Source organism: Scatophagus argus, chromosome 22 (genome assembly GCF_020382885.2).
Source record: "Scatophagus argus isolate fScaArg1 chromosome 22, fScaArg1.pri, whole genome shotgun sequence".
NCBI classification, from domain to species: domain Eukaryota; kingdom Metazoa; phylum Chordata; class Actinopteri; family Scatophagidae; genus Scatophagus; species Scatophagus argus.
In genome coordinates, this window is record NC_058514.1 from 9,968,574 (window position 1) to 9,981,091 (window position 12,518).

The following is a 12,518-nucleotide window of genomic DNA, read 5'->3' on the forward strand; positions in this document are numbered from 1 at the left end:
TATACCAAAGTGAAACAGTCACTGCAAAAGCATTTTCATCACTCTACATTCAAAAAAAAAAAAAAATGCCAACAGCACAACAAACCCTAAGAGAAAAATTTACCAACAAACACAAACAGCCGATTATGTAAACAATGCTTTTCTCCACGTGCTAAAAAAAAAGCACACAAAAAAACAACATAATACTTCATTGTGCCTGCTGCCTATGTAGAAAAACCCAGCGCTGCCTGAGAAGAGAGCAGAGCAGAGCAGAGTGGGAGAGCGAGGTGAAAACAGAGTGTGTGTGTGTGTGTGTGTGTGAGAGAGAGAGAGAGCGCGGCAGAGAGACGAGACGGGGGAGAAACACAACTTACCTGCTGTTGTTGCAGATGCAGCAGCTCGACTGTGCTTACTTCGCTGCTCGTGTCACCAGCGCTTGATCTCCCATCTCTACTGCCAGCCTCTAATTGGCTGCTGCTTAGGGTGCTCATTCCATTTTGACTCATTGAACTGTTGCTTATTGTCTCTGTGGCCGACTCCTGCATCATCATGATTTAAAACCTAGAAGTGATTAAGAGGCACCAGTTAGGGCTCTTCTTGTTACAATTCCCCCCTTTTTCCCTCCTATTTTTTTTTTTTTTTTACGCTTCCATTATCAAGCCCTCAGTCCCCCCTCTGCAAATTAAAGCATTTAAAGAAGAGGGAGGGGGGAAAGGAGAAGGGGTGGGGTGGGTTGGGGGGGAATGCAGGAGGAGCAATTATGCATTCATTGTGTAAATGAAGCAATACAAAGAGATGCACGTCCTGGTGCTATTTGAAATGGGAGGGGTACCTAAGTGTGGCAAACGTATTTCTTGTGCACTAAAATTTGGCCACAAATCGAAGCATGTGGCCACAAGAAAAAAGTTGCATTGTTTTTGTCACTGCTGTTTTTAATGAAAATACATTTGCGGGAAATTGAAACAAAAATATGCTTGAACAAATGTGTGATTCCCAAATGAGCATATGCTTAATTCTCAATATCTCCCTCACACTTTAGGACAGCCAGGCTACACAGACAGAAAAACAGAAGCACGGGTAAGCACTCCTACAATATTTGCCGTCTTGAAGCTGTCAGATTTTTAGTGTGCGTCGCATCTGAATGAAGTTGCCTAATGACGCAAAGCTAATCATGCAAAATTAAAATTTGGTGGCAAGGAGGAGGAGGAGGAGGAGGAGGAGGAGGCACCAAATCACATGGTGCAGTGGCTGGTGATGAACACTATAATGGGTTTGACATCTTTGCTGTGGCTAAATAAAATCTGCCTCACAGGCTTCCATAGAGGCATGATGCTTTTTTTTCTCCTCTCTTCTTTAATCAAACCTTATGTACTAATTTATTTTCTGACATTAAAAAAGAAAAAAAAATCATCGCCTCTCACAACGGGACACAATTAAACCAACGCTGAGCTTCAATTAAACTTCATGGTGGGAGAGCTACGATGGCAGACAAAAATTTTAACAACACTAAATAATTTCTTAGGATTTTGAATTCATTTTTTTGAATTAAAAGATAGGAAAAACTGGTGAAAGAAAGAGAAAAAGAGATGTGAAGAAAAAGGGGGAAAAATCACAAATATCACTAATGATTGTGCTAAAAAACAGCATAAATTATGCATATTAGCTCCTCTCTCTCCAGTAATAAATGTTTTATCATCCCCCCCACACATTTACTGCTCTGTACCTTCAGTGGGGCAGAGAGGAGCCCCACCAACATCAGTCGACATTCTCACAACAAATAAAAGACACTCAGACCCAACAAACGGCTAACAAGGCACTCCAGAATTATAGTTTTTATGCTGTCTCTATTTAGAGGACAGTTATTTTTAATATTTACAATTGAAATGAGAGAACATCTGAGTCAATTAATATTTCAGAAGAATAAAAAAGAAACCAAGGAAGTTTACTTTCAAAAGGTGGGCACCCCACGATTATTTGAACAGTTTTGCAATTTCCATTTTTAAAAACACGTGATTTTTCTATTAATGCACTTCCTCATGCCAGATATTCCACATGCATGCAACAAAACACACATGACTGATTACGTCTGTGTGTGTACGTGTGTGCATGTGTTTTTTGTGAGCATTTGTGACCAGCCCACATGGGTACCGTGTGTATTCTTTGGCCTGTAAATACAATTTTAATAGAAGTATGTGGACGTCCTTCAGTGTGTTTGTGAGTGCTCTATGTGTGTGTGTGTGTGTGTGTGTGTGTGTGTGTGTGTGTGCATGTTTGACGAGGGGCAGATACAGGACAGGCCTTAAAGGATGTCCACAGCCAGGATAAACAGGATCCAGGCAGGGAGAACAAACAGGGCTGAGCTGTTACACAGAGCAGGGCGACAGCTGCCCGGGACACAAGTAAATAGGGAAGAGGCCAGGACAAGGCGTGCTTGTGAACAAACAGGCCCCTGTTTAACACCGCACCGCTCACTACTGATGGAGAGACACCCAGAAAAAATAAAGAGTGTGAGAGAGAGAGGGAGAGGGAGAGAGAGAGAGAGAGAGAGAGGAGCAGAGAGGGAGGTGGGGGGTGACGGAGAGAGACAGATGAAAAGAATGAGAGTGAAAGAGAGAGAAAAGGAGAGTGAGTGGGAGGGAGGAAGGTGGCGGGGAGGGGAGAAGACTGGCACAATGTGACATCCAATCCGGTGATGAATCTCAGCATAAGAAACTCAAGGCTGCAGCCGAGATCAGCCGGCTAATAAGTATTCAAATTAGGCATAAATTTTACATGCCCGATGTTTAAAATATTCAGAGAAAGACTGTCTGATTGCCTTTACTACAATTTTATGAACATTCTAATGGAGCCTGGATCTCTCTCTTTTTTTTTCCCTTTTTTTTTTTTGGCTTTCTTTCTTGGACCAGCGATGGATGTTCCGAAAACTTGGAAGATATTATGAGATGAGGAAATAAGGATTTTTAATAACATCTGAATGCAATGCAAACTACTCCGGAAGTCCAAGGAAAATTGCTACTTTGATATTACAAACCAATGAAATTTGTTTTTAATGTGCTTACATGTGATTACTGATGTATAAAACATTAATATTATAAAAAGAAAAAGGGGTAACAAAAAAGAAATGACACATCGCAGCTTGAGCGAGGAAAAAAAAAAATTGGAAGGATAATTTGAATTTAATACACAAACAATAAAAACCCAACATGGTTTAATCTCAACACTACAGTCTTACTTTCTTCCTCCAAAATAAAATCTGTGTCAAACTGCAACATAATGATAATGCAGATATATGCAAAGTATATTCGCAGAGATCAGATGGTGCTTTAACCTTAATGACAGCGGTGAGATAAATTAATTAGCCATCTAAAGGCGGCATTCAAATCTGCCAATTAGAATGTCAATTAGAAACACAGCCAGGCTGCAATGATGAGCGGGCCACCGAGCTGCCGATCTGACTGTGGGGGTGATGGAACTGTCACAGATAGACACACACTCTCTCTCTCTCTCTCTCGCTCTCTCTCTCACACACACACACACACACACAAAACACTCAAGAGAGACAGAAAGTGACAATACTCGCCACCTCGGGGTGTAACTATATGCACGCGTGTATCTGCATTTGTGTGTGTATATCTGCATGTGTGTGTGTATGTGCCCTGTACCCTTTCTCCCTGAGGGGTACCAGCCCTGAGCCCGTCTCAGACTGTCCCTAAACCAACTGGGTCGGAAGGAGCCAACACCACCCCCAGCGACAGTATCGAATGTGGGGCCCTTGCTCTGATCTCGCATCGGTAGGGGCAGCTTTAACGCAGCGTGAGTGAGGGCTGCCGGCTTGCCCGCACGTGTGTTTGACATCCCATAAATTGCCGGTGTCCTGCATTTCGACCCACTCGCTATTTGATGCCATTTCCTCAAGCCATAATCTTCCAATGAGGGAGAACCCAGACCACTTATTATCATGATCGGAAACAGAGAGGAAGGCTGTTATTGCTCTGGTAATACGCTGGTAATTCTGCAGATGTATAGCTTTGGGAAGGAAGATGATAGTGATACTTAGTGTTTAGGCTGTGAGGTGGTGGAAAGATAGTGAGAAACGGAGATAACTCTGCGCTCTCTAAATTTACTGTCGCCAACGATAGCTGATGGTTCCGACATTTCTATCAAGGTGGAGGCTCAATAGACGGGAAGGCATTTCCTGATTAAGCAAAGATAGACACAGACAGATACTTTATTTGCAAAGCTTCATACCAACTCCAGGCTTTTGTCTCATTCCTTGTGCAACCATAGCCTTGCTTGCTATTCCTCTTCAGCTTGAGCAAATATTTACTCTTGAATCCTGCACTACGCAAATCTGTCTCTTCCATCAGGTGCGGAATCTGAGAAAGAGTCCTGACGACGCATTTGGCCCCGAGATTGGGAGAATTTCTCCTCTTTCTTCCGAGAAGTGACACAACAAAGGTGTAAAGACAATTGAGCCTTTCATTGCCTCACACTCACACACACACACACACAGACACACACTGCCTCTCTCTCTCTCTCTTTTGCACATACACACAAGCACACGCACCTATCATTAAAGGGGAAAGAAGCAGCCCTCCATCTTTGTTTGTGAGCTCTAAAAGCCCTTAATGTAGCCTCATTACCTGGCCTGTCTCCCGCTCTATCATGTGCAGTAAACACACACTATGACACTGGCCATCCATCTAGTGGGAATACACAGCTGTCTGCTGTGCTCAACACTGTCTGGGGAACACTAGGGAATTTAGCACACACACACACACACACACACACACACATACGCACACCCACACGTTACGTTGTTAACACACAACGGGCTTGACACTGGCTTTAGTTCAGTGTCTCTCAACTATCCATTTTCAGTGTGTGGATGTTCTCCACTGTGTCTATCTGGAACACTGATCCATTCTCTCATTCTACATGCAAAAAAAAGTTTTCATCAAGATGGAAAAAAAAGAAAAGAAAAGAAGGAAAAGAAAAAAAAAGTGACCGGTAAATCTGCCTTCCCAGATGTCCGTTCATTATCAGTTCACATTTCACGTGGCTGGTTGGAATTCTTTTGGCTTGTGAGATCAAAATAATAATAATAGAAAAAATAACAGAAATTACATTTCACAGTCTGCTGACTCCTCACAGCTCTGTGATCAAGTCGTGATATGGTTACCATTTAAAATAATCACAGATTCTGTGCTTGAGTGAAATTAATTCATCATTGCCATAAGTTACTCTGCATATAAAATAAAGAAGTAACTGGGCAAGGGCTCACACATTCAATACGTCAGATTGCTTAATAAATCAAAATGCCACATATGTGCTGACTTAAAAAAAATGGTGCTTAAAACCAGCATTTTGAAATGATGAGTTTAATCTGAGAGCAAATAATGGCCTTCAAAAGTTGAAAATCATCAGATGTCTTACATCCATTTCTGCGAGTCGCACCATAAATTTATGCCTTCACACAATCTTCGACTATGATCATATGTTTGTTTGTACTTGGGTGTGTACTGTAATTTTCTCTGGTTGCCAATTGTCACAGCACAGGGACACCACAAGCAGTTTATTACAGCCTTCAGCTTCAAGCGAACGACTTTGGAGTCGGAGATGGAAAAACGACCACTTGGAAAGCTACGTTCGACAAAACCCAGTCCCCCGGATTAAGGAAGGCAAGCCAGGCTGCCGTGCCTTAGAATTAAAAGCTTCCTTTTTGGCACTAAAGGGCTGCCATAAAAGAGCATTAATGACTACTTCTTATAAACCTGTGTATGGTAATGGTTTCTGCTCTCAGATAGAGGAATTTCAAAAGTGTCTCACCGGTGAATAAAGATTGGTTTGGAAAAAAAAGAGGGCTGAAGAAATCATATTTACAACATCAGGAGTGGGGCCAAATGAAAAGAGATGAATATGAATAATGGACTTTGCTTTTTTTCGGGATTAACATTATTCAAAGCAACAGAATCAAATGTGGTTATCTCCTGTCCAATGAGCCCTACATTGAGAAAACCTCAGTCATATTTCAATTCTTCATTTGAGCTGACAATAAATCGTAGTTCTGTGATAGGAGACATTCAGTCGAGAATGTTCAGAACTTAATTCTCTTCTATTTACAATAAGGAGATGAGACAGAATAAGATAAAAGACAGACTATTTGCCAGAGTGTGTAAGTGTCCCTAAATGGAGTGTGAGTGTGTGTCAGAGTCAGTGTTTGTGGTGTACAGAAAGGGGGGGGGAGAAGAAGAAGGAAAAAAAAAAAAACGACAAAGACAGCCAGAGGAATGGGTGTAAAGTGCATGTTCAATTGTACGGTCTGCACAATGTCTCCTTAGAATCAAATGCAAGAGGCACTCGTGAACAGTGTGCATGATACTATGTTAACACAAATTCATTTTATATGAATACAACCATTTCAGAAATATGACAATGGCAAAACAGTTATTTTACATGAGTTACCCAATTACTAATAAGAAAAGAGACAGTGGGCCAACATCAATATGTTAAATTAACGCTAAACCAGTCAGGAAAAAAAAAAAAAAAGAAAAGTGAAAAATATTCAAAGATGAAATTTAATTTGCAGTTTATCAAATCTCCCTTGCTCAACAAAAAAACACCACTACAGCTGTAAATGCACACTTGATAAATATGTTACGGTGGTGCAGCACGCCCCTCGCAGAAAGAGAAAAAGAGGAGGAGAGAAACTAGTTTTCTCCTGCATTTAGACTCGTCCCATATCATTTACATGTTACCCATCAGGCGCCTCATGCTGCTGGAGCTGGAGACAGCCCCGCCGCTGTGGGTGAGCAAGACGGTGACGAAAGCTGATCAGTCGGCTCTCATTTGCATATTTGCCAATTCCATTAATTAACTCGGCCCACCTAATCAGGGCTAATTGACCTATAAAGAGGGGAGGCCTCATTGTCTCGTCCAATCATCTTTACCAAGAGTAGAGGAGGTGCATGCTGGTGAATGCAGGGTACCTCCGACTTTACTGTATAGACCTCATGTGTGGAAGTGCTCCACTAGGAAAAAGACGTATCATTCTCTCCCTGAACTAAAGCGATCGGGACTGAGCTGCTTTGACACGGAGCGAGAGTTGGGGAAACGAAAATTTTAAAAAAATGAAAAAAAGGGGAGAAAATGGACAAATTCTTTACACTGGCGTGGTGTCTTGTCGAGGGGAGAGGGGAGATATCAGAGGAGCTAATGACAATCGGATGGCCTGACTCTCCGGTCCTCTCCACAGCGCAGCACATTCAGCGGACGGGCGCGGGGAGTCAGCCGCGGCCGGCACAGCCACAGACTGAGACATAGCTCATTGTGACGTTTCCAGTTATTTCTGGTTGATTAGGGCCATTATGTCTCCAGCTCTGATTTATGTTGTCATTCCCCCTCAGCAGTCCTGCATCGATAGATCTTAATGAATTGGTAAATAAGGGTGAAGATTGCAGTTGACAACACCGCAACATTCCTCATTCATACCAGACAAGATTTATGTAACCAATTAGGAGCATAACAGGAGGGACGGGGGGAAACTGGTCAGGAGAAAAAAATAATCTTTCCACAGGAAAATTATCAAAGTCGAAACCACGACAAAATAGATAATGGGTAGTCTTTAACACCGGCTTAGTCACACTTTCTCCATGCCCGGTTGGGGACTTTAAAACTGCACAGAAGAAAGGATCACTCCTGCTCCTCTTAGGATTAAGAAATTGATTTTACAAAAATATACAGAGACTGGCTGACAGCGTGCACAGCCTGACTGCACCTCTCCATTTTGAAAACACATCTGAATAATGTCCAAACCAAAGATGACGGTGGAATCAACAGATTAAAAATTAAGCCCTTGCCAACAAAGCACCACTTTGACATGGAAATATGAAATTCAAGAAGCCATTCCCTCCCCTCGCCCCAAACCATCCGAAAATGAGGAGTAAGGGGCGTGTGTGTGTGTGTGTGTGTGTGTGTGTGTGGGTGTGTAAGTGTGTGGTGGGGCACACATATCAGTTGTGCTTAATATTTGATACATCGACCAGGAAAGAAAAAAAAAATCGATCAAATCTGGGAATCAGACAAATAAAGGCCTTTTTGTCATTTACAAAAATTAAAATGAGATAAAAGTGCTGATCATCAATAGTCAGTGACAGGCCAGGAAGACCCAAAGGGCAGGAGTGAACAGAGGTGGAAAATTGAAGCGGAGTGATACGGGAGCCGACTCCTTTCAGCCTCTCTCCCTTCAAGCACATGCAAATGAGGCCGTGCTGCTTAACTGCATCATTTATGTGGATAATAGCAGCATCATCATTACGGGAACTCAAATTAAATTACATCACAATTAGCATAACAAAGTGATTGGTTAAACTTTCAAAACAAATAACGCGGCTCTGCTAATGAACAATGTTAATTGGCCAGTGTGCATTCTAAATAAAACATGTAGGTAAACATGTGTTTTAGTTAAACAATTTTAAAATTCATTTACCTTCCTTTTTTATGATAAAATCAGGCACGTGGAGAGAGAAAAAAAAAAACAGGAAAAAAAAAACCCTCAAAACTGTATATTGCCAGGGGGATTTGTAAGCTGAAATATAAAATGTGTAGCATTTAATTTTATTGCGCTAAAGAACCTATTATATGCCAGACTCTGGAGAACAATGTAAATTATCTGCCTTCAAAATGGAGTTTGGCCAATTCTCCATGTGAACTAATCACACAGCTCATTATGCATTAGGGTATTAAATTATGAAGAGGAGTCCCTTTCGCATTCCTGCACAAAGCCCTATGAAATGTTAATAATATGCCCACAATAGCCCAATACCATGCCTTGCTCACCCTCATCAATATTTAAGTAAACAAATGATCTCACTCGCCTTTGATAAAGATAATTAGTGCTTCACCGATTATCAGTCTTGTGACCTCTCTCCACTTCAAACTAGACATCTTGTCTAAAGAGTTTGGGATTTTTTTTCCCCCTGCACACACCAAAAAATGGAAGAAAAACAAATGAGTCAAACTTCAACTAAAAGCTTTGCCCTCTCAAAACACACATCTGCAGCTGATTAATATTTGATTGTTATTAGCTTATGAAAGGTTATACAGCGGCTGTGCCCTTTTATTCTGTTTAACCATAATGCTGAATCCATGTCCTCTTGATTTTAATGATCAGTGATTAGCTTAGCAAGCAAGGAGCAACATCTGAAAACACCACAACACACCGACCGACTAATGCGAGAGCAGGAAAAAAAAAAAAACCCACAGTAAGTGAGTTCACAGTCGCACGCACACCACACACTTGCACAGACACAAAGCCACATCGGTACACGCGCGCTCACTTGTATGCAAGCACACACGCGTACAGGCACACACACTGAGCCATTCATCAGCACTAATTAAGCAGCAGATTAACAGAGCCCGCAGACCAAGGCTGCACGGTTACACAGTGGGACGGACCAGCGGGGGAAGGCGAGGAGACACAGCCTGGCAATAAAACACAACCATTAAACACAGCCAAGAGCCTGGAGTCGACTACGGCTGACACAGGATTGATGGACAGATAGATAGATGGATGGATGGATGGATGGACAGCCTGCTTGACATTTTTCTTTTTTTTTTTACCTGAAGGTGAGGAGTGCCAGAGAACTTGACCAGAGAACAGAGTGCTTGCCTCCACCACCGCCGTGGGTGCCTAGCAACGACGGCCGCAAGTCGACTGGTGTCACCCCGTGGAGAGGCAACACTATCTGTGTCATCACTTCAACCGTGTTTATGGGGGATGGCATCATAAACAAGCCAGCTCCCCCCACCCCACCACCCCATCACCATCCGCCACCCAGCCCCCGCCCTAGTCTCTGCCCCCCCTGTCCCCCCCAAACCCCCTCCCTCTACTCTCCCTCTCTCGCCACCTCACCACAACCACCGCCGTGCCATTCATGCATACTTAAATCACCCTCGCCCCATTAAAAAAAAAGAGAGCCCAGACGCCTCTCCTGACAATTATTCTATCATTTCCAGTTGTCACCGGGGCAATTACCGACCGGGGCCCCCTGTGCGGGTCGGACATGCAGGCCCAATACCAGAGGCTCAAGTTGGGGGAGAGAGGGAAAAGAGTGGGGACAGTGCAGAGAGACTGTGTGCGTGTGTGTGTGTGTGTTTAAGTGCACGTGTGTGTGCATGAGTGGTGGGGAAGGGGGGGTGGGGTAGTGTACAAAATGGAAATTTATGACAGAGACATGGTGGCTTCGTTCTCTCTCCTCACTGGAAATAATTAGACCATCATTTCTTATGCCTGCCGCTGATGAAATATATCACAATTACTGGAAAACACTACTTATCATTTCATTCCCCGTTTTATTGGAAATGAAAGACATGGCAATTATTAGTTTGATCTCTATTTTGCTGTCTTTTAATTAAGGGAAGAGCTTTAAAATGTGATTCAATTTATTTACATCAGCTCCTCCTTGCAAGTAAAAATGTAATGTAGTTTTTCTGGGCATTTGGGTGAAAATTAGCAGGAGCAACTGTGTGTGTAGGCAGCCTGTGTGTGTGTGTGTGTGTGGGTGGGTCCTGTGTGTGAATGAGAGAGTGTGTGTGAGTGTGCGAGTGTGTGAGGGGATCTTCACACGGGGAGCGCTGTGGCTCCTCGCAGGATGCTTCGCCGGCTCTGTCCTCGCATCTCGGCTGCGTGCGGAGCAGGCAGCTCGCGCCGCTCTCGCTCAGATCACACATCTGCTTCTCTGAACGCTCTCTGCTTCTCTCCCTCTCTCTCTTTCTCTCTCTCCCTTTTGTACAAGTGCGCACACACACACACACACACATACACTCACTGCCTTACACACAACCTGCTGGACTGGCTCTCTACTTTCCTCTATGCACCCGGCATTACTGAGAGGGAAACGGAGACAAGAGCCGAGCTGGAGGACGCCACAACGAGAGGTAAATTCGCCACAGAGGTATGTGTGTCGGGCTTTATTCTAGCGCAGTTCAGTGCTTTTCTTCTCAGCTCTGATTGTGTGCATGTCAAAGTGTGTGTGCGTGCGTGTGTGTAGATGTAAATAGCCTGAATGGGATTAGTGGAGGGCTGAGCGGCAGTCGGTAGCCTCCACACCGTGCTCTGGCAGAGAGTGTATAGTGCTCTTAAAAACAATTAGTCGTATCACATCCATGCATTACCAAGTAACGCACTATCACAAAGCACCGCTACCATACCACAAGCACACATCACATCCAAACAAAGTCAGAAATTGTCCATGACTGCAGCAGACAGAGGGAGAGAGAGAGACAGATAAAAATGACCTACCTTTTAAACAATGAGGGAGAAATCCACTCTCCTCGGTAAGAAGCATTTGAAGAAGTATTCTCAGAAGCCTGGAAGCATTACTGTGTGTCAAAAATGAAGAGAGGGGGAAAATGCCACAGAGCATCAAAAGTGGAGGGAAAAAAGCAGGGGAAAAGAAGAGAAAAAAAGTAAAGAGAAACTAGCTGACGCTTACTGTCAAAGACATCAGCAGGGAAGTATTTAGAGCGGTATTTACAGTAGTGCGAGGGGAGAGCACCTCTGCCTGGTCACGTCTGAGAGACAGTTGCCGTTTCAGTGCTGCCTAATTAAAACAAGTCAGGCAGCCCCGCTGGATTGTTTTGACGCCTGAGGACCAATAGTACACAAAAAACCAGTGGCTTGATCGGTGGGGTAGGGGGGCTGGTCGTGGGGAGCGGAGGGGAGGGGGCGGAGGGTGGCGAGAAGTGGCAAGGGAATGGTGTGTGTGTGTGTGTGCGTGTGTGTGTGTGTGTGGGGGGGGGGTATCAGAAGAGGCGTTTTGTAAAGGAATCTGAAAGGGGAGGGAGACCACAAAGGTTCAGAAGTGGGGAGACCTCCACATGCCGAATGCTCTCTCACTTTTTCTTAGAGAAAATACAAATGTTTGTCTTTATATTTATGCATTTCTACACTCTAAATTACTAACATTAAACAAAACACCTGGCTAAAACTAAAAACTCCACACAGTGTAGAGTCTATGGTAATGAGTAGTCTATGGTAAAGGTTTTAATTAAAGGAAAACATACAAGCTGACAAACACTTCACAGCTCTTCCCCTCAGCCACAGTTATTAAAATCTCGGTTTACCACTTGATAAAAAAGGCAAACGTGTCTCTACAAATGTCTCACATGGGGCTTCAGACATTCGAACAAGTCTCTCCTAATGAATTAGTTCAGTTATCTCTGACTGGGACCGCAAAAACCTCCAGTCCCCGCTGCCTGCTTAAGAAGCCGCCGAAAGCCGAAGCGAGCCGAGTGAAGCCGGGCTCCATGCGATGTATCAACATGTTTCCCTCCGCTGTAAACAATGCACAACAGGCAATGAGCTGGAACATTTAGGGCTAATGGTGTTTGCCAATCCTTTTGTCATTTTTTTTTATTCTCTCTCTCTCTCTTTCTCTCTTTTCCTCTGTCTGTCTCCCTTGCATGCCACAGATGTTTTTCTTAGTCGCTCCAACAGACAGGAATCCACTGGCAAGAAGAAAAGCTCGATCTTCCCC

The 12,518-nt window shown here is 43.5% G+C and overlaps 1 protein-coding gene across 4 annotated transcripts in view; it reads right to left on the minus strand.

Moving 5' to 3' along the window:
• foxp2 (forkhead box P2) overlaps positions 1–12,518 on the minus strand; it is a 120,077-nt gene that overhangs the window by 77,832 nt on the left and 29,727 nt on the right. For 3 of the 4 annotated variants that reach the window (XM_046378573.1, XM_046378572.1, XM_046378571.1), the window contains exon 4: positions 354–540. The exons of the other annotated variant lie outside the window; for it this stretch is intronic. In XM_046378573.1, the coding sequence (XP_046234529.1) occupies positions 354–530 (177 nt within the window). In that variant the 5' untranslated portion in view covers positions 531–540. The remainder of the gene's footprint in view (positions 1–353; positions 541–12,518) is intronic. 4 annotated transcript variants of the gene reach the window in all.